The sequence below is a fragment of the Mobula hypostoma genome, chromosome 8 (genome assembly GCF_963921235.1).
Source record: "Mobula hypostoma chromosome 8, sMobHyp1.1, whole genome shotgun sequence".
NCBI classification, from domain to species: Eukaryota; Metazoa; Chordata; class Chondrichthyes; order Myliobatiformes; family Myliobatidae; genus Mobula; species Mobula hypostoma.
Window position 1 is genome coordinate 53,354,782 of NC_086104.1, and position 27,101 is coordinate 53,381,882.

The window sequence follows — 27,101 nt, forward strand, 5'->3', positions numbered from 1 at the left end:
CCTTACTTTTCATGATTTTTATAAATAACTTGGATGAGGAAATGGAGGGATAGGTTAGTAAATTTGCTGATGCCACAAAGGTTGGGGGTGTTGTGGATAGTGTGGAGGGCTATTAGAAGTTACAGCGGGACATCGATATGATGCAAAACGGGGCTGAGAAGTGGCAGATGGAGTTCAACCCAGATAAGTGTGAAGTGGTTCATTTTAGTAGATCAAATATGATGGCAGAATATAGTATTAATGGTAAGGTTCTTGGCAGCGTGGAGGATCAGAGGGATCTTGGGGTCCCAATCCATAGGACACTCAAAGCTGTTGTGCAGATTGACTCTGTGGTTAAGAAAACCTTCGGTGCATTGGCCTTCATCAATCCTGGGATTGAGTTTAGGAGCCGAGGACCCTGGTCAGATCTCACTCGGAGTGCTGTGCTCAGTTCTGATCGCCTCACTTTAGGAAGGATGTGGAAACCATAGAAAGGGTGCAGAGAAGATTTACAAGGATGTTGCCTGGATTGGGGAGCATGCCTTATGAGAATAGATTGAGTGAACTCGGCATTTATTCCTTGGAGCGACAGAGGATGAGAGGTTACCTGATAGAGGTGTATAGGATGATGAGAGGCATTGATCATGTGGATAGTCAGAGGCTTTTTCCCCAGGGCTGAAATGGCTAGCTTGAGAGCGCACAGTTGTAAGGTGCTTGGAAGAAGGTACAGAGAAGATATCAGGGATAAGTTTTTTTATGCAGAGAGTGGTGAGTGCAAGGAATGGGCTGCCAGCAACAGTGGGGGCGGCAGATACGATAGGTTCTTTTAAGAGACTTTTGGACAGATAGAGGGCTATGGGTAACCCTTGGTAATTTCTAAGGAAAGGACTTGTTTGGCACAGCTTTGTGGACCGTAGGGCCTGTATTGTGCTGTAGGTTATCTATGTTTCTATATTTCAAATTGTAATTCAAGCAATAGTGGAATGTTGGTGCCATCATAAATACTGACTTCCTGAAACAAAACAACAATTACTCTCCCTCCAGCCACTGTTACTTCCCTGGGTGGCCTCTATACAGTCCTGGTAATCTACAGGGTTACTTCGCTCAGTCTATAGCCATATGCTAGTTTTTGGCTTCCTCAAAACACTCAGATTTTTGCTTGTGCAGAAAGAGAAATTGAGAAATTGGCTATCAGTTACTTAATGCAGTGCGGTTCAGTCCACAAGTGTAATGGTATCCATCACTACTTTCAGACTGGAGCTGACATCTACAGGTTCTACTTAAAGGTTAGAGCTGGATTCCCACAAGCTCCTTGACAGACTACATTGATTGGCACCAGTCAGCTAAGCGTATCATTTTGCTGACCTAATAATAATTATTGCCAGTTGTTTGAGTGAAGAGCTCAGCAGAAGCCACCAGATGGCCTCATCCTTGGTGGAGCTGGAACACATCTATCCTTTTGTTCTTTCTTAGATTACTAGTAGTTCACTCCAGACCAATCCCATCTCTAAGCTGCCTTGCAATCACACATGGAGATCTTGGGATCTTAGTGGGGCTGCAAATGCCAGATTGTGTGAAGCAGTGTCTTCTTCACCACAGTAGGGGAAAAGTAGGGTGAATGTAAAGGGGGAAATAAAAGATGAAGATTAAATCATCTGTGCCTGTAATTTAAAATTGACTCTGGGATGAAGGGAATGTGGAATGGAACAAGAGGAATTAGGTATAAGGATACCATTATCTTCAATTATCCCTGCACCATAACTATGTGGCACCTGTACCAATAATAGCCAGCACTCTCTCCTTCGGGTCAGTGAGCCAATGAGCATGTGTTTGTTCCCAACAGGTTTGTTGCCACTGGCACCGGTATTGTGCTGTCTTCTCCTGCAAGAGAATGGGAATTGTGTTAGTGTATCTGGTAATGTGTCCAGGTGACATGCCTGCCATGGTGAATTTCCAGCAGTTTATGGAAGCTGTGAGACTCGGTGGGGAAGTGGGAGTAGCAATAAGCACACGAGCACAAGGAGTCCTGCTGGAGATTGTTGTTAGTTGTTTGATGGGGTGTGTGGCATTAAGCGATGTCTAAAACTAGTGTTGCAAATGGTGAAACATCAGATCTCTTGATGTAGTCAATGATCATAAAGTTGTAAATTTCCTGAAGCACTGCATCCATAGCAGTGGCACTGATTTTCAGAGAAACCTCCTCCCACTGTCGTAACCATGAATCAGACACACTCTGTGCCCCTGTGGATAAATACAACCCCATCTTATTTACCAAGATATTCTTCAGTGCAACATCTGAAACTTGAAGGAACAGAGAGGGGGTCCTCCATGTTATGGCTGTGAATGATGCGCAGCTTTCCTTTAACTGGTGCAAGCATGAATTTAAACAGCAGTAGCTAGCTGGCCATAAACAAAACTGAATCCTGTGGTTATGCATTAAGGCAATGAAGTGCTTTTAGCTGCCTGGGCACTGAAATCATGACAATGAGCTGAGAGCATGAATTCAGGGAACATTCTGGGTGAAACAGGCACAGCTTCATCTTGCTCTGCAATCCTGCCATGCATTTTTCAGTTCAGTCTCTCCACCAAACTCAGTCTCAGACAACATGCTCAGCTGTTTGTACGTTCCTTCTAAAAGTTGTATTTTTCATCACTGAGAAAATACATGCATATCACATTTCTGCAAGGCAACTGTTTGTCTTCACTGAGTAAATCATAATCTAACAAATATCTAAGGTGAAAGTTTGCCCAATCTCTATAATATTGCTCACATAGAGAGATCCTGGCACGAAGACTAATCTATCACAAGCTGTTAGTTTTGTTCCTCCAGTTATGTACTTCACTGAAATACTAAGCTTCAAAAGCAGAAGCAAGTACATTTTATGCAAAGGGTAACAGAGAATACATGTGTATTTGCCCATTGACCTTGTATATTTGGTTAATATTTATCAAGATTATAGGAAAAATGAAAATTGTGTCCCACAGGGAACACATTATTTCACACATAGTTCCTGACACACTGCACGATGTAATTCTTGCTTAACGTAAGAAAATAATCAAGATCACAGGAAGCAATATTTGGATTTAATTTCCAACCATAAATTCAATATCCCAATGAGCATAATGTCTGTCAGATATGGGCAGAAACAATGAATTGTGCAAAATGGAATTTACACAGAACAAAGTTGGAATTGATGTTTTTAATCCCAATTCCAGACTTTTCTGTATGAAAGTTTGACTTATTCCCTAAATTGAAAATGCACTCCATATCTTTGAGCTATTGCATCTTAATCAATTTTGTCGTTCCTAAGACAGTTCTCAGCAATGAGCACTATTGTTTTGACAACCCTAATGACCACTCTCTGATCCCTTCCACCAATCCAATTTTGTATCTAACTGGCCTGCTCTTCATGGGTTGCTCATGATCTCACCTTCCAGAGCAGCCTACCATGCAGTATCTGATCAAAAGCCTTGCTGAAGTCCACATCAGCAACGTTTACCACCCTGCCCTCATCAATCTGCTTAGTAAGTTCTTCAAATAAACTCAAATTCATGAGGCATTATTTTCCACATACAAAACCAGGCTGGCTAGTTCTAATCAGTTCCTGCCTCTCCAAATACCGATAGATCTTGTCACTCAGCTTACCCTTCAGTAACTTACTCATCATTCATGTTAGATTCAGCAGTTCCCTGACTTGTCCTTAGAGTTCTTCTTGAATAAAGGCTCAACTTTAGGCATTGTCCAGTCTTCAAGCATAATAATATAGTCATAATAGAAAATCTCTGTCAGCACCCCAGAAATTTCTTTCCCTGCTTCCCTCAATATACTTGGTCAGTCCCAGGGAATTATGAGTCTCAAGACTGCCAATTCCTTATCATTTGCAACACAAATGTGTTTCAGGATATCTTATAGTCCCATTGTGCCCTGCTGATTTCATTCTTCAGTGTACTCTTACATACATCAGACTCAAGAGACTCATTTCATCTCAACTGCCTTGATCTGATATATGCTCCCTTCTTTTCCCAACCTGAGCATCAATATACCTCACCAGGCAGTGGTTCCTAACTCTAACAACATTTCTCTTTGCTCAAACAGGAATGTGCTCGCCCTGAAATCAGTTCCACTTGCCAGATGTCCCTCTACCCACTAAGCCCCCACAAATCAAGATTTGCAAGTTCCTGTCTAATGTAAAATTTGCCTTACCCCAATTTAGAAGTTTAACTTGTGGACTGTCTTATTTCTTTCCATATTAACATTACAATACTCTTTCCTGGACATACTGAACAAGTTCTGCCCCATCTAATTCTTCTGCCCTGTATCAATCCTAATCAACAGCTAAAAATCCAAGTGCTATCACAACCATATTGTTTCTACACCTATTTGCAGTCTCCTTACATACATATTTGTATGTATCGCATCATCAAATTCTTGAAATCACAACTGACCAGAAACTCAATGAGACAAGCTACATGCATACCACATGGCTGGGCACTTTGTGGTGAGTAACTCACCTCCTGATATTTAACAGCTTCTATACCATCTTGAAAACACAGGCCATGAGAATGTTGGAATACTCTCAGATTATTTAAATGAGTGCATAACTAACAACTCAGAAGAGCCTCAACATCATCCAGGACAAAGCAACCCACTTGATAAGCATGTCATCAATTATCTTCAGCAGTAAGTCCCACGACCACCAGCTCACAAACTTTGCAGTATCCATGATATAAAATGCACAGTGATTACTAGTTCAGGTTACTCTGACAGCATATTCTAAACCTGTGATCTTTACCACCAAAAATGAAATTGGCAAACATTGCATGGGGACACCAGCATATACATGTTACTCTCCAAGTTGCACACAACACAACACTGACGTATGTTCCCAGTCCTTCAGGACTCCCAGTTGGTTCTAAACCCTGGAACTCCCAACCTAATAACACAGTGGGAGCTCCTTCAATTGGACTGAAAAATGCCACTGGATTTAAAATCATGACTATAAAGAAGATACCAAAACACCTCAACTGAAAATTTTATTAGTCCAGAAACTCATTGACCAAGCATGTATCAATTATCATTATCAATTTAACATGAAATATACCTCATTCAGTGATTCTAACCATTATCAAAGATTTGAAAAACGGGAAAGAGAGGGGATTAGAATCAGAAAGTTATACAGCATGGAACAGGTCCTTTGGCCTAACTTGCCCATCCAACCAAGATGTTTTTCTATACTCATCCCACTAGCCTGTGTTTGACCAATATCCCTCTAAGCATTTTGTATCCACCTGTCTGTCCAGATTTCTCGTAATACTGTAATTGAATCTACCTCTATCACCTCCTCTGGTAGCTCACTCAAATCCCATTTAAATCGTGGCTAACTACTTCATCTTTGCTTCAATTAACTCTATAAACTTCTATTACGTCACTTATCCTTTGCTCCAGAGAAAACAGTCCCAGATTATAACCATATAACAATAACAGCATGGAAACAGGCCATCTCGACCCTTCTAGTCCATGCCAAACTCTTACTCTCACCTAGTCCCACCGACCTGCACTCAGCCCATAACCCTCCATTCCTTTCCTGTCCATATAGCTATCCAATTTAACTTTAAATGACAACATCGAACCTGCCTCTACCACTTCCACTGGAAGCTCGTTTCACACAGCTACCACTCTCTGAGTAAAGAAATTCCCCCTCATGTCACCATTTGCCATTTAACTCTCATGTCCTCTTGTTTGAATCTCCCCCACTCTCAATGGAAAAAGCCTACCCATGTCAACTCTATCTATCCCCCTCATAATTTTAAATACCTCTATCAAGTCTCCCCTCAACCTTCTACAGATTATCCAGTCTCTCCATATAACTCAAGCTCTCCAGTCCAGGCAACATTCCTATGTATGTTTTCTGCACCCTCTCTCTTTCTACATCATAGTGACCAGCACTGTGCATAATATTCTTGAGTATGGCAGAACCAACAGTGTCATGACATCCCAATTCCTATACTCAATGCCGATGACAGCAAGTATTACGTATGCCTTCTTTACTACTCTGCCTATCCGTGTCACTACGCTCAGAAAACTACATTCTTGTACCCCAATGTCTTCTTGTTGAATAAGACTCCCCAGGGGCTGCCATTCACTGCTTATTTCCAGCTCCAAAATGTACCACTTTAAACTTGTGTGGGTAAAATTCCATCGGTCATTCCTTTGTTTACTCTCCCAGTTAACCTAGATCCTACTGTAACCCAAGACAATATTTGACACTGTCCACTATACCACCAATTAAGTGGTGTTAGAATTGTTTGCTGTAACCTTCAGTTTTAGTTAACAAAATATAGCATAGATACATTCAGATGCTGGACAACATGCATCTTCATCTTGCTTAATATTCAGATTATTTAATCTTTAGCTTTCCTTGAATATTTGCAAATTATGTTGACTATTTGCTATCACAAGACTAAAGTGATTTTCTCTGAAAAATGATTTCCTGGATTTGTGGGATCAGAGATATTCATGAATATTAAATCCAGAGCCATAAATTTAATGATTTGTATAATGGGATTTGTATGCACGATATAATGTGCTTCATGTCAGTAATATCAGATTCTGGGTATGACTTTCTATTATAAGGTAAAAAGGAAAATATTTCAATCCATGATGTAAACTTTCTTCTGAAGATGTGAATATCAAGGTATTTGTCAGTTGTGGTCTAGTACTGATTTTGCCATATCCACTCACCAAAGTTGGATAGTTGAAAGCTGAGCACTTAAACAAAGTGCAATATATTGATCTGATGCCAAATATCCAGCTGAGCTGTGCTATTATATAGATGTTGGTGTAATGGAATGAGTAACTCTACAAAATTAGACTTAGTATAATTATATACAAACTATGCATGGGTCATCCCAAAAGAAGGAATAATTGCCCGGTTTGAAACTGCCAATTGCCCATGGTCCATTATATTCTGATTATTAAAATTACTTTCATAGGAACCCATTTCTGAAATTTCACCTACCTGAGCATATACAGTGGATGTTCATTTTTGCCATTGCAGGAAATTCCATACTGTTAGTTATATTTACAAAGATGATAATATAGTTCAAGGGGTCAGATTGGTCTCAAAATGCATACAGTCACTTGATGATGCTTCTGATTGTAAATTGCATTTGAGAACATTCAACGTTTTATGAGCCAAGCACTTAAAAGTAGATGGGAGGGCAACAGAAAGCTTACAGTTGTGCCGGATCCAAACAGAATTTTAAGGTCATAGCTGCACTCTTAAATATAATGCAGATCTGATACACTCCTGTGTCTGAATGAGGAAAAAGTCCTGGGTAAAATAATAAAGGAACATTGCAGACATACTATAAGGAAACACTATTTTTCAGAAAGTCCTATCTCAGGTAGGCAAACACATTAGTCTTGAAACTGCACCCTGCAACCCCATTCCCCACAGGAACATGCACTAAATTACTGGTTTCACACCAGATGTCAAGGATTGATTTTCATCTGCACATGACCTATGGGGGTGGAAAGAGCTACACAAAATAGGTGTGCATAATTTCAAAGCACCAGCCCACCTATATGAAGCCCTAGCATATGTTAGAACACTTAAAGCAGTGTTCCTCAAATGGAAATTGATGCTGGCAGTATTAGCTTTTATTCGGGACCCAATTCAAATAGTGGTGGAGATGGATTGGAGCAGCCAGAGGATTTCTTCTATGTTCATATGAACATCATTTGATCAAAGGTGGGTAGCCTGGGAGAGAATTGGAGCATTTTCCTACTCAGCCCAAGGAAACTCAGAGGCTGATCTCCAAAACGTGAGATATCTGGCCCATTGGTAGAGCAGAGAGAGAAATCAGCATGGCAAGAAAATTCAATGCCATAGAAAGCCATGAGCAAGTGTTGAGAATGGCTTTAATATTGAAAGTTACTTCATGGCTGGCCACAGAAAAGTGGGCCTGAGGACCAGCTCCCATGCTATGTGACTATGAGAATCCACAGATTTTTTTACAGCAACATCCACAACAATGATGCATTCCATTAAAGAAATATGAGGGACATTTTCTTTTAACAGAGAGTTGTGGGTGCCTGAAATGTGCTGCCTGGGGTGGTGGTGGAGGCAGATACATCAGAGATTTTTAGATAGGCACATGAATGTGAGAGAAATGGAAGGATATGGACATTGTGTAGGCAGAAGGTTGGCCATTTGATAACTAATTCAATTGGTTTGGCACAATATCATAGGCTGAAGTGCCCCTTCCTGTGCCGTACTGTTCCATGTTCTACGTATGAAAACCCTTGGCTCCCTTCTTGGCCAAAACTCACAGCGTACTGATTTTGCAAATATACACTGCAGTGCTACTTACTCATTGGACCAACACAAGATACATCAGGTGATTCAAATTCATCAGAATCAGTATCATGTGTTTCAAATTCCCATCCTGTGACAATGCATTAGGAATTTACCTTGCAATGCCATCACATGCAGCATTAGAACCACTTCATGTGTGCATTTTAGATTATTGTATGAAGGTGGTGAACCAAAAATCATCCTTAGGTTGTTATCTTAAGTATAAATATTAAAGGGAAACTGAACATGAGTTATTTAACTATTGCCCAGTTGTCTAATATGTTAATGTCATCTGCCCAGTCTGTCCGTCTGGTTTGCAATCGTATCTCTAATAACTTAACAAAATGCTTGCAAGTGAATTAGTGCTTTAAAAGTATCATTATTCTCTTAGAAATAACTCCTGCTAAACCCTAAAGTACAAACACACATAATATTGACAGTACAGTATGAAATTTAAATATAATTTCAATTAATTATGTCCACAAATAAAATAATAAAAGCCACAGAAATAAGATAGTTTATAATTTATAATTTGACCTGTGAAATAAATGTGTCTGAAAAATCCATGACTGGATGATATTTCCTCCCTTTTGAAAATGATATTTGTGGGTTCCTCTATTTAACTCACATTTAGCTTTTCTCTTCAACAGATTTCAGATGCACAGAAAGAGCACAGATCCTCAAAAGTTTATCTTTAGTTAATTTGTGCATTTGTGAGTAAAGTAACATGCAGAAGAACATTAGAGCTATTTCAATGTATGAAAATATACTCAATTAGTTGGGAATAAATTCAGAATAAATTATTGGCAAGCCTGGCTCCTTTGTTTGAGATATATTAAGCTTGTTTTGAGGGTGACAGCACAAGATCATATTTATGCAACTGATGTTAAGAAAAGGCCGCTGATGCTACTTTTTTAAGGTGTAGAAATATGTTAATTCATAGCCTTCATTGAAAAATACATTATAAATTTAACTTGATTAAGAGAAGCCATTAGATAAATTGGTTATAATCTCAGAGTCCTCTGGGCAATCTATCCTTAAAAATTACATCCTACCAGAGTAATTATTAGAAGAAAAGTCACAATCCTTTCTCTTTCTACATTTTAGAAACCTTGAAATGTCATGCAACAAAGTTATTTTCCATGCATTATTTGTAATGCATTTAAAGTGGAGTCATGCATGTTGAATTAATCTAACTCTATTTGTCCTTCCATCCCACCTCTAATGTGAAATATACAGGGTGTAAAAAAATATTTCCTCATATGGATGTTAGGAATATCTATATTCCATATTGTAAGATCAATCACATTAATCTTTTCAAATGGTATACAGCACATTATGATATCTCACGTTGCTGGAATTTGCTTGTAATTAACAAAGATGTGCATTATTAATTAAGGACATGCACTTAACAACTGCAATTGCGCGCACATTTCACTGAACATAACTAAATCTGTTTGCTAAATGTAATTAAATCTGTGAAAAAAGACTTTCTTAAGGAAAAAAAAATGTGTTAAAACATTTTTTAACACCCTGGCAACTATCCTATGATTCTCTAATCCTAAATTGATATACACATTCTCAATTTCTTGTTATATAATTGAGTCTATGAGGCAATTCTACTTCCACAAATTGTTTCAAAAGTAGAAGAGGAAGAGTGAAAAAGCTTTGAACAGCAACTTACTGTTATTACAGTTAGTCCTGATACAGTCTAGATAGGGAAAAATAGATGAAAAATGAAATTATATCCTTCAAGGTAATAGCTGCAGACATCCAAAAAAATCGCATTCCACCCTTCCGGGGACAGACACATGCAAATGTGGCCATTTTATAGTGGAAAATCCCATTTACTATTAAAAAATCTTATTAACAGAATGGATTTTGCACCATACATCTATTATTGGGTCTACTTTCTTACATTAAATAAAGCATAAGATGGCCAGCAGCAAACAACAGCTACATGATTCTCAAACCGAGATGAAATAATATTTTTTTTTTCACGTCAAAGATACTTGACCCAGACAAGTCACAGACCTTTCCTCATGTGTGAAAGAACACAACTGTCCACTTAGAAAATAAGCAGTGCTCCGTCATACTGGGGTACAAGCAGTAATTTGGCAAGATCAAATGTCTTTGACCACTGTTAGATTCTTCAAAGGCTTAAGACAGAACTACATTTTTAGATTCCACACATTCATTATGCATTTTGTGAGAAGGTACGATGGAACTAAAGAAATGGTATACTTGGTGGTAGGGTGGGAGGGAGCGTTAAAGCTTAATTTGTCTAAAGTTTAAAATCACCAATATTTAAATATATTTTCAGAAATTATATGTTGCAGTCATTAAAATGCTCAAATATATTCCCCCTTTGCATTCAAAAGAAACAAACCCTAAAACGTAGTAAAAAGACGGATAAAATAATTTGGTATCTCCTACTTTTAACAACACAACATCTATATGCATGTCCAACAGTGAATAAGGTAATCTAAAATGCCCTTGAAGAATTTTAATCTTAACAATTCCAGGTTCATGTTCATGTAGCTGAGTTTGTCATGTGTCGTCAACCGCAACAGAAAAGTGGTTGCAAACAGCCAAAGACCAAAGTGTGCACACCTCATTACAAGAAATGCTGTACTTTTTGAACACCTCAACAATTATTTTAAAACATACTGATTGTTAAGCAAGAAAATCTGTACACCTGAATTAATAATGATAACTCATAAATCCAAAAGGAGATGCATGCAGTATTTCTACGGTTTAACATTCAGGGAATAGAATGTAAACAGACATTCCATTATTAATATGGCCTAGTAGAGGAATTTAATGTGTTTTTGTCCTGACTTAAGTGTTTGACTGCATGCTGCATGAAATAGATCAGTTGTAGCTTATTAAAACAGTGCCCTGAACAGTCAATCTGATTTTGCAAATTATGCAGAAAAATAATTGCAATATAAAGATTCAGTGAGAGAATGTGACTCAGCTACATTCTCTATGTAAATATCTGAGACCAATTCTGGCCTAATAAACTAGGCAAAAATCTAGTTTAAATTGACAATTAAATTAGGCTATTATTCAATTTCAGGTATATTTTTTACTTGTTGGGATGTATTCACAAAATAAAGAATTTAAGACCATGCATGTAAAAGTCCATGCGAGGACCACTGGCTTGAATTAAGAAATGCATTGAGAAAGAAAATAACAGCAAAAAAAAAAGTTAAAAGTTAAACAAGATGTGGAAGCAAACAGACTAGCCATTTGCTTATGAAACAGAAATATTGAGTATTAAAATAGGCTATACAATGGTTGAATGTTGATGATTCTCGGGTTTCTGGGGTCAAAAGGCATTAAACTTATATTTTTCAAGATTTCTCACCTTTGTTTTTCACCTGTTGTTTCAAAATGGCACTGGTGCTGTTCAGTTGATAAGACCCCATGTCTCTTTTGTTTTTGAGGATAACAAAAAGACTTAGTCATAACATTTTCCAAAAAGGATAGGAGTATTTCCTCAGTGCTGCATTATTTTGCTTCAAGTTCCAGTGAACTACTTCCATACAATAGATGATTCAAATGGTATCAAAAAAATACCTTGGCGGTTACGTTTAAGCTTGATGATTTCTGACAGTGTACTTTGAGGCAATGTCTAAAAGTGTCTGACAAGGAAAATGACGTTTATTCTTTTTTTCTTGAAATAATTTGATTAATCTATGTTAACAGAGAGACTCGGCTGCCATTATAACATAACAATCAAATAGTTTCTTCAAGCTACCTGAACTAAACTCTTCAAATTCCAAATATTGGATAATGTAATGTTTCCAATTTTTGAATCTTTTTTAGTATTCCAGTATTTGATATACAAGATATATGATTCTCTCACTGTCTGGTATATAGTTACAATCAAGAATGATTTCAAGGAAGAGAGTCAATTTCATATATCACATCCTGTAAATTTGCCACACATCTGACCACTTTGAAAAGAGATTTGAGTTCCACATCTGGGAAAAATTTCCTTATGATGAAAATGACACATTACCATTACATCACCGGAAAAGAGTGAAATTATTTTTTTCAGTGAATATATTATATTTACTGGTATGATCGGAAGAAAATAAACAATGAGGTCATTCTGTGTGGTATAATGCAGAGAAATAGGCTTCACAATCATTAGATGTTAAAAAACATTAATTATATCAGATGGTCTACACTCGCCATTAGAAATGAAATGGAGACATCGGATTTTATCAGCAATTCAATTTCATTTTCATCAATTTTACTGAAATGGCATTGTATAGAAATGCAAACGCATTCAGTAAATGAACAGTGTAAATTATTGTTTTCTTTTATGCATATATTCCTTCTGTTATTCTATTATTCTCAAATAAAATGATTTAATGAGACCAAAGCAAGCATTTTCACTGTAAAAGAGGCTGCACATTCTTGTTCATATGGCTGTTTGCTAAGGGCCGCAGACCTTGGTCTTTGAAGGGTCATGTACCATCTTTTGATTCATAATATTACAACAATATAATAAAAATGAACGAGTAAAAGATAAACATGATTGAATAAGACATGGTAAAAGCTGCATTTGTTACAAATAATGTAAAAGAAATAGCAGAAGCCCATAAGGTAATTCACATGTTGAAAAAATAATTGTTCTATTATTCTGTTCAATTAAAATACCTTCTTTCTGTACATATTATGAAATAATTAATGATTTTTTTTTTCCAGCCAGGTATTGTTTGTAAATTTAGAGATGGTCCTTACTTCTTATAACTTACAAATACAATTTTGGCTGGAGTGATTACTTTTATGTATTGCTTAGAACTGGAAATTACAAGCTTTGTCTCTAATCTACCCTAATCTCAAATATATTTTTGAATTTTTAAAATATTTCTGAAGCTGTAAAGACTTAGTATTGCTTGTGGTTGTTTACAATCTGAAGCCAGCAGAAAGATTACAATGTTGTACCCTCTCTTTGCCTCTCTATTTTAAACACACTGTTGCTGTGTTCACAACAAAGGCATACAATGTAATAATGACATACTCAGCAAATCACAAAAGAGTTAGAGTAAATGGTTCAGATAATTTCATCAAGTGAATCATTAACTGTTACTCTCTTCATAGAGGCTGCCTGACCTACTGAGTATTTCTATGGTTTATTTTTAGATCAGGTTTCCAGCATATGTTCAATCAATTGTCATTACTTGCGTACAGTCTGTAAACCATCAACTGGTACTCTGAGGTAGATACTATAGCTTATAAAATTTTAAACAAATGGGCTTCTTGAATCAGAGTACAAAAAGATGTAAAAAAAAGTTTCTGAGGAAGAAACAGATGGAAATAATTTTTTAAAACATGCATAAGCAACAAAAATAGTAAATTGGCTTCAATGATGTCTCAAAAGATGGGTTTATAACAATGTGACAGCAAAATTCATTGCATTTTGATTAATCATTTTTCAAAATTGTTAAACAAAATTTGAAAGCTTTGAACAAATTATTGAACAATTAAAAGATATCTATGCATAAAAAAGTGATGACGCAAAGCACTGATGAATGTTACCTAGGTTGACAGTAAGTTTGACACGACCACCATCAAGTTCTAATCTCAGAGTATCTGCTGAATCTCGGGATGTTGTGGCCATTAAGATTCCATAGGCTCGTTGCGACATAAATCGCAGTGATACATCTTCTGCTTCTGTATGCATTACAACAGGCAGCTGGATTTTCATAAATTTACTTCCATCGTAGCTCAGTATTGTTGCTTCTGATATAAAAAAAGGAAGAAACAAATGAACATGAAGATATTTCTTTGTATAATGACTAATTTATATTTAAAAATGCTATTAAGTACCAGGACATCTATTAATTTTTTACATACGTTTAGGGCTAATAAATAGCACTTTAAATTTTATTAAATACATATTATTTAAAACTTAACATCACAGAACCAGACAATGGTCAGGAAGTTTAAGTAGTCCATTTGTCCACTAAATCCATGTTGGTTCAGAGTAAATTTATTATCAAAGTACGTACATATCACCACTCATTTTCCTCAGAGATTCATTTTCTTGAACGTATTTGCAGTAGAACAAGGAAATACGGTAGAATCAATGAAAATTCGCCCATCACCACTAGCTCTTCAACATCCCGACATACAGCTTTATTTTTGATATTTATGTAACTCCTTTTTAATCATCAAAATTGAATGTGCTTCTACTACCAGGCCTGCAATACACACCAGACATTAACTACCCATCATGTAAAAACATTTTACTTCATGTTACTTCTGTTTTTCTTTGTCAATTTCCATACCACACAATGATTCAGCCAAGCAGGACACTGTCAATGAAGCTCCGGTAGACAGTTTGTTGAATAGAGGCGGGAAGCCTTGCACACCTCAATCTCCTCAGAAACTGTAGATGCTGCTCTGTGCCTTCATGACCCATGAGGAGGCCCATGGGTCCAGGTTAGATCATTCGTTATGTGCACACCAAGAACTGTATGGCTCTTTACTCTCTCCACGGCACAGACATTGATGTTTAATGGAGAGTGGTCGTCCTGTGCCTTCCTGATGTCCACAGCACCTCATTTTTATTGTCTTCTCAATGTTGAGACTCAGGTTACTGTTCTCACGCCAGTTAACAAGCCTCTCTGCCTCCTCTCTGTATACTGACATCGTTGCTGGTGAGGCCAACCACTGTAGTATCATCAGCACACTTGATGAGGTTTGCCTTGAATCTGGCAGTGCAGTCATGAGTCAGCAGTGTGAACAGCAGCAGGCATGATGGAGCTTGAGATGTTGCTGCCAAGTCAAACTGACCGGGGTCTTTCCATCAAGAATTTCAAGATCAAGTTACAGAGGCGGGGTGTTGAATCCTAACAAGGACAGTTTATCCACCAGCCTCTCGGGGATGATCATGTCAAATATCAAGCTAAAGTCAATGAACAACATCCTTTCCAGGAGGGACAAGATGTAGTGCAGAGACGTTGCTATGGCATCATCAGTGGACTGCTTTGAGCAGTAAGTGAACTGGGAAGGATCCAATGTAGTTGGAATTTGGGATTTTATAATCTATTACAAGCCACTCAAAGCACTTTGTGATTGTTGGAGTCACTGACATGGGGGATAATTGTTTAGGCCAGTTACCGTCACTCCCTAAGGCACCGGAATGATGTTGGCTGCCTTGGAGCCAGCAGGGACAGTGGACTGTTTCAAAGAGATATTAAAGATGTCCATTAAGACCTCGGTTAGCTGTGACTCACAAACCCTCAGCACCTGAGCAGGTATAGCACAAGAAATACTGAATGCATCAGTGATAATTTTTCAAAACTCTTTAGATTCTGGACTAGTTCCTGAAGATTGGAGGGTGGCTAATGTAACCCCGCTTTTTAAAAAAGGAGGGAGAGAGAAACCGGGGAATTATAGACCGGTAAACCTGACATCGATGGTGGGGAAAATGCTAGAGTCAGTTGTCAAAGATATGATAACAGCACACTTGGAAAGCGGAGAAATCATTACACAAAGTCAGCATGGATTTGTGAAAGGGAAATCATGTCTGACGAATCTCATAGAAGTTTTTGAGGATGTAAGTCATCGTGTGGTTAGGGGAGAACCAGTGGATGTGGTACAAATGTATATTTGGATTTTCAAAAGGCTTTTGACAAGGTCCCACACAGGAGATTAGTGTGCAAACTTAAAGCACACGGTATTGGGGGTATGGTATTGATGTAGATAGAGAATTGGTTGGCAGACAGGAAGCAAAGAGTGGGAATAAACAGGACCTTTTCAGAATGGCAGGCAGTGATGAGTGGGGTACCGCAACGCTCAGTGCTGGGACCCCAGTTGTTTACAATATATATTAATGACTTAGATGAGGGAATTAAATGCAGCATCTCCAAGTTTGCGGATGACACGAAGCTGGGTGGCAGTGTTGGCTGTGAGGAGGATGCTAAGAGGATGTAGGGTGACTTGGATAGGTTAGGTGAGTGGGCAAATTCATGGCAGATGCAATTTAATGTGGATAAATGTGAGGTTATCCACTTTGGTGGCAAGAACATGAAAACAGATTATCTGAATGGTGGCCGATTAGGAAAAGGGGAGGTGCAACTAGACCTGGGTGTCATTATACACCAGTCATTGAAAGTGGGCATGCAGCTACAGCAGGCGGTGAAAAAGGCGAATGGTATGCTGGTGTTCATAGCAAGAGGATTCGAGTACAGGAGCAGGGAAGTACTACTGCAGTTGTACAAGGCCTTGGTGAGACCACACCTGGAGTATTGTGTGCAGTTTTGGTCCCGTAATCTGAGGAAAGACACTCTTGCCATAGAGGGAGTACAAAGAAGGTTCACCAGATTGATTCCTGGGATGGCAGGACTTTCATATGATGATAGACTGGATCGGCTAGGCTTATACTCTCTGGAATTTAGAAGATTGAGGTGCACAAAATCCTAAAGGGATTGGACAGGCTAGATGCAGGAAGATTGATCCGATGTTGGGGAAGTCCAGAACGAGGGGTCACAGTTTGAGGATAAAGGGGAAGCCTTTTAGGACTGAGATGAGGAAAAACTTCTTCACACATAGAGTGGTGAATCTGTGGAATTCTCTGCCACAGGAAACAGTTGAGGCCAGTTCATTGGCTATATTTAAGAGGGAGTTAGATATGGCCCTTGTGGCTAAAGGGATCAGGGGGGATGGAGAGAAGGCAGGTACAGGGTTCTGAGTTGGATGATCAGCCATGATCGTACTGAATGGCGGTGCAGGCTCGAAGGGCCAAATGGCCTACTCCTGCACCTATTTTCTATGTTTCTATGTTTCTATATTGTCTGCTCCTACAGCTTTGCATTCATTTACCATGGCTAGGATCTGAAAGAAGCTGCAGAAGGTTGTAAATCTAGTCAGCTCCATCTTGGGCACTAGCCTACAAACTACCCAGGACATCTTTAGGGAACAATGTCTCAGAAAGGCAGCGTCCATTTTTAAGGAACTTCTGCACCCAGGGCATGCCCTTTTCTCACTGTTACCATCAGGTGGGAGATACAGAAGCCTGAAGGCACACACTCAGCTTCTTCCCCTCTGCCATTCAATTCCTAAATGGACATTGAAGCTTTCGACACTACCTCACTTTTTTGATATACAGTATTTCTGATTTTTGCACATTCTTAAAAAATCTATTCTATGTATGTAATTGATTTGTTTATTTATTATTATGTTTTATTTTATTTATTTTTTTTTTCTCTCTCTGCTAGATTATGTATTGCATTGAACTGCTGCTGCTAAGTTAACAAATTTTACGTCACATGCTGGTGATAATAAACCTGATTCTGATTCTGATTTTGGCTGCAGTTAGACAGGGTGCCTGATCCTCAGGGGCTTTCCTTAATGTCACATCGTTCATTGCATCAAATTGTGCATAGAAGGCATTCAGCCTATCAGGAAGGGTGTCTCTTTCATTAATGCGCAGGGTGGACTTGTCATCGGTTATGCTTTGTATACTTTGCCACATGTGTGTCCCTGGTAACTCAAGGGTGTCTGTGGATTTTCCGTGCATACTCACGCTTTGCCCCCTGATGGCATGGAAGACCGTGGCTCTTACTGAGCTTAGAGTCGCCCTGTCCCCCAATCTGAAGGCAGTGTCCCGATCTCTAAGCAGTGCATGAATCTCTGCAGTCAACCATGGTTTCTCCTTTGCCCAGGCAGTGTCGTGTTTAATCATGGTAACAGCCTCAATGGACTTTCCCATGTAGCCAGTCACCAATCCCACATATTGACATGACGATCATAGGTATCCACCTCTCTGAATATGCTCTAGTCCATGCTTTAGTAGTCGTTCTGTAGCATGAAGGTGGCACCTTCTGGCCAAGTCCTGATCTCCCTGTGACTCATTTAGTCAATGGTCTCTATGCAGTGATTAGCAAAATGGATAAGTGGTCTGAATATCCAAGTTGAGAGTGAGGGTCAACCTTGTAGGGTCCATGAACCTTAGTAAAAATCAGGTCTAATATATTCTCTGCTCTGGTTAAAATGGTTGGCCACCAGGAAATCCTGATTTTTGCAGATGGAGCAGAGGTGCTTGACAAAGCAATCCCCCAATCTAAGTCAGAGTCTCACCAATGTTGAGGAGGCCACATTGGGAGCACCAAGTATCAAAGAAGACCCCAACGGATTTACAGGTGAATTTCTGCCTCACCTGGAAGGAATGTTTGAGGCCCATGAATGCAGGTGAGGGAGGACGTGAATGAGCAGTTGTAACACTTCTATCATTTGCAGGGATAAGCGCCAGGAGGGAAATTAGTGGAGAGGGACGAATAGACAAGGAATCATGGTGACAGCAATCCCTGTGGAAAGTGGAGAGGGGCAGTGGGTGGGGGAGGGAAGAGGTAACGATATTCTTATCCACTCTCTCCATGATTTTAAATGTCTCTATCAAATTTCCTTGCAACCTTCTTGATTCCATCAAGAAGTGCCCTAACTACTACAAACTAATTAAATGCCTCTTACGATTGGAATCAGTTTGTTTAATCACTTCTGCATCCTCTACACATTCTTAATTTGCAGAATTAGGCAGAGCACTCTAGCTGTGTCAAACTAGTGTTTTAATAAGACTTTTCATAATTCCTGACTCTTGCACTTCATGCTTCTATTTCCAAAACCTACGATATTTTTAACCATTTTCTCAATCTTTCCTGCCACTTTCAATTAATTTTGCACATATAAATATAGTTTATTGGAGCGTGTAGTAATTTCAGCAATTTTATGACAACTGTTCTCTGGCGGTTTCTTCAGTCCTCTAGCAGCAGAATGAGAAGTCATGCAATTTCCAGCACCACCCCTGGGGACCATGATTATAAAATCTGATTTCCATCAGAATATAAGGTAATTTACCTGAAACGTTAACTCTAGTTTCCTTCTTCACTAAAGCTGCCTATTAGTATGCCCAGAGTATGCCCAACTTTTTCTGTGTGTATTTTTTTTATTTTTATAGACAATATTTGTTGGACATGAAGTTACCTTATCTAAACCTGTAGATATGAGATTGAATGCCACCTTGCAAATAATTTCTGCTCAGTCTGCAATCATAAGCTTCTAGTTGCAAGTTCTCCATCCCCATTACACTCTCGTATTTCTAAAAAAAGCCCAATGCAAAACCAAACACATCTTTAAACTGGGCAAACGACTGTTTTCTGGACTAGACATCAAATTCAACAATTTGAGTTAATCAGCCATCTCAGTCTTAGATCTCATATATCCAGAATTCAAACGCCTCATTGGCGATATACGTGCACCTTCTTCATATAAACCTATATTGATTCACTCACCATTACCACCCCTATTACTTGCATTGCTCCTATTATCCACCTTTCCACAGACGTCCACTTTAGACTCTTTTTCACCTATACCTATGCCCAGCAATGTAAAAATAATTTCATCTTTCGTTTTCTCTTCCAAGTTCTGAAGAAAGATTACAACTGAAATTTCAACTGTTTTCATGCATTAATGAAGTTCACATTTCTAGCAACTAAAGCATCTTGGCTTCTCATAATAACTCATGCTCTTTATGTCCTGATTTGTTGCCTCTAAAGATTACTTCATATTTTTAGCTAGTCAGTGTGCTGGGGATAGTTACTTCATAGATCATGAATGATTGAAAATAATATTGTAAGCTTTACATAATTAGACACACGGTGGTGGGGGGGTGTCCAGCGAAACTTGTAATTGAATGCTTCTCAGGAGCCTTGACAACATTTAATTTCTATTGACTTATACTACTCACGTCATTTGATACCTAAATGGAAGTTCCAGAGCAATATTAAAAAATGCTTAATTCTGTCATCCAATTTACATCTTTAGCATGCAACAAAGTTAATTATATTACATTTAAATACATTAAAAAAAATGTTGGAACTTAACAGTATGACTGCTACTTGACATTTGAACATTGTATATGCAAAAATCATTTTCAGATATAAAACATACTAATCTGTGATTTCAAATGCCTGCTTCTCCAATCTTTGCATCTATGCATGAGGTTGCATTTGTATGCAGTTACAGCATTTAAAAGATATTTGGACAAGTGTTTCAATAGGAACAGCATTGCAAGGCCTGATACTGACAAATAGAAATAGCATGAGTAAGCATAGACACTTTGGGCCAAAGCACCAGTTTCTGTCCCTTCTGGGAATGCATAAATATCGGTATGCGTGGCAGCATGTACAAGAATGTAGATAAATGCATATAACCCAAAACATAGATTCTAATACGTTCCATATTTCAAAGTGCTAGCAATGGCTTAAATAAACATGCTAGGTTTGCTTTATTGTGTCACCAACTAAGTGATATAGGGATGCCTCTCAGATGGCAGGCAGGTGCCATGCTTGTCTACCATTAGTGACTGATACATATGTCATCAGAGGCTGTTCTTTTCTCTCTATTATATTCCCTTTGTTTTGATCACCATTCAGAGATGTTGATGAGAATAGGATTTTAAGAGAAAAGCTTGTGAACAACAGCCAAAAAATGATCAATGACAATTCATGCTCCATGATGATCCCCAATCTCAACTGAATATGTTTTCTCTTTTTTTAATGCCATTCTTTTGAACTCAATAGAAGGCTCTTTGAACAAAAAATCTTAATTTAATGAAAGGAATCTTTTGTTCAAGAAAATGACACAAAAAGGCACAAAAAATAACTTTTACATTTTCCCATTACATGCAATAATTCACTTTAATCTTTGTTTTTCTATATATCAATTTCATATATTTTATGGATATAGCTTTATAAAATAATCCACAAAATTTGACACCAATAACAAACTATGAATTCATACAAGTAGGATCAACATTTCTATTTTTCCAATGCAAAGCATTTCAATTGATGCTAAGAAAAACAAAAATCCTGTCAATGTGATACTCAGCGCCTCAAGCAGCATCTTTTGAGGGAGAAGCAGATTCAATGCGTCAGGTCACTTGTGATAGATATTCTCTATCCAGGCTCAGGATGCCTTTTTGCCAAATTCAGCTCTCTAACGCAGCAGCTGACACTTCCAAGGAACAAAGAGTTGTATCTGAACAAGTTAAACTTCCAACCAATATTCTTTTTTCAGCTTCTTGTCATAAACAAGAGTAATAGTCCTATCAATAGTTGGGAGATTTGCGTACTCAGGGAGTCATCCCTCACAGTATTAATTTTGAGTCCCTGGGATCTCTGTCCCAAAAAGCTCTTAGACTATGTATGTGAAGTCACTAAGTAGCAAAAATATATATAAATGTTCGAGAGCAGTCAGGCTTGTTAGGAATGGTGAAGGAAGAGCAAGAAAACTGACAGAAATACACAGTGATGAGAATCCATTTCTCTGCCTTTGATTTCTGTGATGGACCTCTGCAACTCGTTGGTATGTCCTTTTAGCTTTTACAAATTGTACTGTACCTGGGTTTTGGAAATCCTTTGTGTCTTAGAAATTGTTTGTGATTTGGAAATCTTTTATAAGATAAAAATCATCACTAAGTTTTAAATGTGCTTTAAGAATTTTAGCTGAATTTGAACGTGTATCACTAAAAAATAATGAACAGTGTTTCTGAGGTAAGGACATGTTTGGCACAGCCTTGTGGGCTGAAGGGCCTGTACTGTGCTGTAGGTTTTCTATGTTTCTAACAGTACTTAAACTAATTCATTTGCTGAAAGTATATCCTCCTTGGTGGGGTGGGGGGCAACACCACTCAAGTAGTGGGTATTGGCAGCAAAACTTGCTGTGGAGGATAAATGGAGAAATGATCTTACCTTTGAAGTGTAGCTGGCTACAGTATAACCTCACTTTAGTGAGGGTACTCATAACTATCAATATTGGAGAGGGCTTAATATTTTCATATGAGTTCAGAACTTTGGGGACAGCAAACCCAATACTATCACACAGTGACTTTTCATAAAACTTTTATGTTCGTACAGAACCAAGGAATGAGGCCAGAAAATGAAGAAATGGGAAGTCTATTATAGGATGGAGGGAACATCTAACTGAAAAGTAAAAGCAGTAACAATGTAAAACAAAAAGTGACTAGAGCGGGTTTGGATAGATAAATAAAATGGCATGTAACCAGACACTCAGTTATTTTTGCTGAGATGTTCACCCAAACTGAATTTGACATCCTTAATGCAGAGTTGCCCATGATGTGACAAGCAGATAAAATGTACCAAACAGAAAATAAAACATATAAAATGTTGTGTTGCATATAGTGTACTCTGGACTCTGAATAATGAGAAGGGGTGTAATGAAAAAGTATGTGTTGTATGCTACCATGGATAAGAAGCTCAGTATTGCTACTGTTAGAATATTGCATCAGATGCTCTTTGGAGCCTTCCACAGATTGGGAGATGGGTAGACATTTATCCATATTTTTATTCCAACACTTCATTAGTACAAAAGACTGTATCATCATTTCAGATTTTGCATGCTTCTTGTCTTCTCAGTTTTTCTGTTGTAACCATCTGCACCTCCTCAGGACTCGTTTTTTAAATATCTATATTTAGTATAGATCATTATCACTTTACTTCTAAGTCAGCCCTTTCTCTTCTAACTTTCCCTACTTTATAAATACTCATCTTTATTGTTCTTTTATTCTAACGAGAAGCAATTATCTCTACAAATGATGCATAGGTAATATTAAATCTGCTTTCTACAAGGAACGCTCATCTGTTTTAGTCTGAAAAAACAGAATTTACTTTAGACATCTCAGGATTCCTTGACAAATCTTTTAAAAATATGCATCTAGAAATATGAAAGCATAACTATGTTATGCACTTCAAAATGAATAGCTTCACGGAACAAAATGTAATAAGGATGATTCCTGTGTATTTGTGTGTCAGTATAACCAGACACTTCAGGCATAACTCATCTTTGTGCTCCTGACATAATTTGTGTTCCTTAAACAATATAGCTTTCCTAGCACCGTACTGGAATAGCATGCTTTCCTGATTAAATCAATAGTTACAATCATTCTTAGGGCCCAACCTCGATACCATTAATCCCTTCCCTACCATCTATACCCAAACTCTCCAGTTATATTCAAGTTACAAAACCTTGACCACTTGAAGTTGACCCTCTGCAATTTTTATAAATGTACTATAGAAAAAGCATCCTACGTAAAATCTCCACAGCTTGGTATGGCAACTGCACTGCCCAAGACTGCAAGACATTACAGAGTTGTGAACATTTCTCAGTCTCTTACAAAAACTAGCCTCCCCTCCATAGATTCTGGCTATACTTCTTGCTGTCTTAGAATAACAGCCAGCATTATTAAATACCCCTCCTGCCTTGGACATTCTCTCTTTCTCCTCCTTCCATCAGCCAGAAAATACAAAAGCTTGAAGAGACACACCGCCAGGCTCAATAGCTGCTTCGATCTCATTGTTATGAGACTCTTGATTGGACTTCATGTACATTAAAGATGTAGTTGTCCCCGTAATGTACCTCATCATGGCCCTTGCATCTATTGTCTTCCTGCACCATACTTTCTCTGTAAATGAAACACTATTTTCTACATTTTTATATTGTTTCCCCTTGTACTTCATCTAAAACACTTCTGGTTTGAAATTATTACACAGATTCCAAGCTCCAAGTGCTCCTGCCACGTTGTGTCACCCTGCAACCTTATCCTTCAATCTCTTTGAATTATGGAGGACAGCATGTGTATAAATGTCTCTCTCCAGCAGACTTCATCATGATCATCATGATTCCAGTATTTCTACTACTTTTTAATGTTTCTTAATTGTACATATGATTTTTTTGTGTTCTATCACTGAGCAGCAGTGAACCATCTGATTGCCCTATCAGAGTTCTCTTCGGGAACTAATTGACTTGATCAGCATTTCTGAACTGACTATTGTTCACGACTGCACTTAATAAAAAAACTTCTGATCATGACAGGAATGAACTGTTGATTCTTCAGACAAATTCAAGCAAGTTGGTTCAATTGAATACAATAACTTATTTTAGTTGTATCAAAAATCACTAAGTAAATTTTTCATCCTTCATTGACTATATTTTAGCACTTTATACTGATTAACAGTAAAGTTGGCTAAAGGCAATTTAATTCATACCTTGACTAAGTAGATCATGAATTACCAGTTTCACTCACAGATGCCAGAGAAGCATATTCACCAACACTATCAACAGACAACAAAATGTGCTATCATGTTGTACTCCAAATGCTGTAGGAAGATTTAAATGAAGCTCTACTGGATGTAGAAAATACTGGAAGACAGATAAAACTTGGGAGTTGCATGAACCAAGTTTAGGGTAAGCACAAGAAATATTAAACTAACGATTGATGAATGGATATGAATTCTGATATCAAGTTTTAAACCAGCTTCACATGGATACTTTTAATTTTGCTCCCCAAGGCCTTGAGAAATTGACAAAGATTTATGCAGTATTGTAATGAACCAGTACAATTACAAAAATAGACCTGTAAACAACACCTACAACAAAACCATCTGTAGGCAGCGACAGTCGTGTTTAACAGGGCAAAATGATGAAAAAGGATCCAGTATTACAGCATCTGCCTTCCCATCTGCTTGTTTCTGCTCATGTAAAAAATGGCCACAGAATACAGAAGCACTGTTCATGTAAATTTATTCAAATACCTTGTAAAACATTCAAGCAAATACATGTGGAACATCAAATTGATGCTGATTACAACCTCTTTTAACTTGTGCCTTTTTATCAAAAATTCCAAGTACGGAGAGTATAAACCTATATTCTTCTCAGTCACAAATGACTCAAAGCTGATAAACTGTAATCTGCTCAGAAAGTGAGCTGTATATATAGGATCATTAATGTGGAGGTGGAAGATTATCAGGCAGGTTGAGTTGTTTAACTAGCATCATTGACAGAAGTGAAAATAGGTGCTCCATCATGTAACTGTTTCAAAATAAAAGAAAATAATGACCAGGGTGACAAAGCTGCATTCCTGTACAAAAATAAAAAAAACACAATCGATGAAATAGGATGCGTTTACTTTACTGCTACTATTGTCGACGCTTTAGCTCTTCATTTTGATGCTGCAAAGTTATATTGGATCCTATTAACTCCAAGGATTTGCTCCTTATGGATGCATCTTAAAATTAACCCTAAGCCTTCATATATAGTAGCCTTAGGAAGCATTGGAACTTGCCTAGATTTTCTTTTGATGACATCCACAATATTAAACTGTGAACACCTGCCAAAAATTGCACAAATGGCTTTGATAAGCAGGAAATGTACTTGCCGCTTACATCAAAGGGCAGACAGCCAGAAGAATTAATAGAACTAAAAAATCAAATAGGTGTAGCCTGAGATACTAAAGTAAACATAAAAAATACATTCTGAAAGAAATAGTGGAGAATAGAATGATCAATGTGGATTCTAATAGTCTGATTGTGCATGGCCAGATAGAGAGAATGAGCAGCCAGATGGTACAGCAGATGACAAAACAGGTTGACAAGTAGAGGACGAAAACGAGGAAAACCAAGCTCAGCAGTGTAGTGAAACAATATTGGTACATTGTGGATTTTTTCAACAGATTAAAAATACAAATGAATTTGAACAGAAAATTTAAATCAACAGGTGAAATTGGGTCCCGTAAACAAAGAGGGGCTAGAGAAAATTTTTAAAAAAACACCCATAATCAAACATTATTTTAGCTCACAGAAACAGTAAGTTTCTGTTCTTAGCAAGAAATTAAAACAAAGACAATATGTCATTCACTTATTAATTTCTGTTAAAAGAAAAATAAACAGAGGCATCACAGGCGCAACTGAAAAACTTACTGTATTTTTATTGCTCTTCAATCCATGTTATTTGTTCCAAAGTGAATAAGATGAATACTCAAAACCAAATATCAAGTTCACACTTGTATGTGGTTTTGCTTGTTTACTGAGAAACTATGAATCTGAAATTAAATGGTAGGTGTAGTACTCGAATCTGGAGGGGACAGCTTAGTCAATCATGATGGTGCTAAATGGCGCCTCCTTTGTTTGCATCTTCGGAAACAGCTCTATTTCTATCTTTAATATCTCTATTTTTCCCTTTCAGGATTCTTTTGAAGACCTGGAGTTACACACTGACATTGGTTCTTTGTGGGAACAGGACCCGCTCTTGTAGTTTCGTGACTGGCCGCTATTCGACATGCTAAGGATGTGGCGTAAAAGCTTAGCTCGCCTTTGGGGGTTCAAGAGCTCGTGGCTCTGGAGATGGGTGGATCGAAGTTCGGTGTCCCGGCAGAAGATCGGTGTGTCATGGGAGTCAGAAGATCTCTGGCTGTGTGCCCAGAAACCTGAGATTTTTGGGCAAAGAGCTCGGAAAAAGCGATGCAACGGACTTTTAACATCGTAAGTCAGCGAGGTGTCTGTTATCTCCCCCCTCTTGCTGTGAAATGGAACCACCTCTGAAACGGGGACAGAGAACCTGTGGTATGTCAAATACTGGGTTAACGAGTACTCTTTGGGGTAACTGCAAGTCTGTGTCTCTGCTGTTGCTTTGCTGCATGCCTGAGTGCTCGGTGGGGGTGCTGATGCTTTCTTTTGCTGGTGGGGGGAGGGGGGTTGTTGCTTGCTGCCACTTAGGTGTGGGAGAGGGGAGCTGTGGGGACTTTGGGGTTCTAACATCTAACTATCATTCATTCTTTAGGGCCACACCTCTGTTTTCATGGACGGTTGTGAAGAAAAAGCATTTCAGGATTATATATTTTATACATTTCTCTGACATTAAATATACCTTTGAATCACAAACCAG

At 38.1% G+C, this 27,101-nt stretch overlaps 1 protein-coding gene across 18 annotated transcripts in view; it reads right to left on the reverse strand.

Annotated features, from left to right (window-relative positions):
- The window catches only part of nrxn1a (neurexin 1a), a 1,799,241-nt gene that overhangs the window by 884,749 nt on the left and 887,391 nt on the right, over positions 1 to 27,101 (reverse strand). For 17 of the 18 annotated variants that reach the window (XM_063055858.1, XM_063055840.1, XM_063055854.1 and 14 more), the window contains 2 exons: positions 13,899 to 14,102; positions 10,024 to 10,050 (listed from right to left, as the gene is read on the reverse strand). In XM_063055858.1, coding sequence (XP_062911928.1) covers positions 10,024 to 10,050; positions 13,899 to 14,102 — 231 coding nt within the window. The remainder of the gene's footprint in view (positions 1 to 10,023; positions 10,051 to 13,898; positions 14,103 to 27,101) is intronic. The other variant, XM_063055850.1, reaches the window with a different exon arrangement.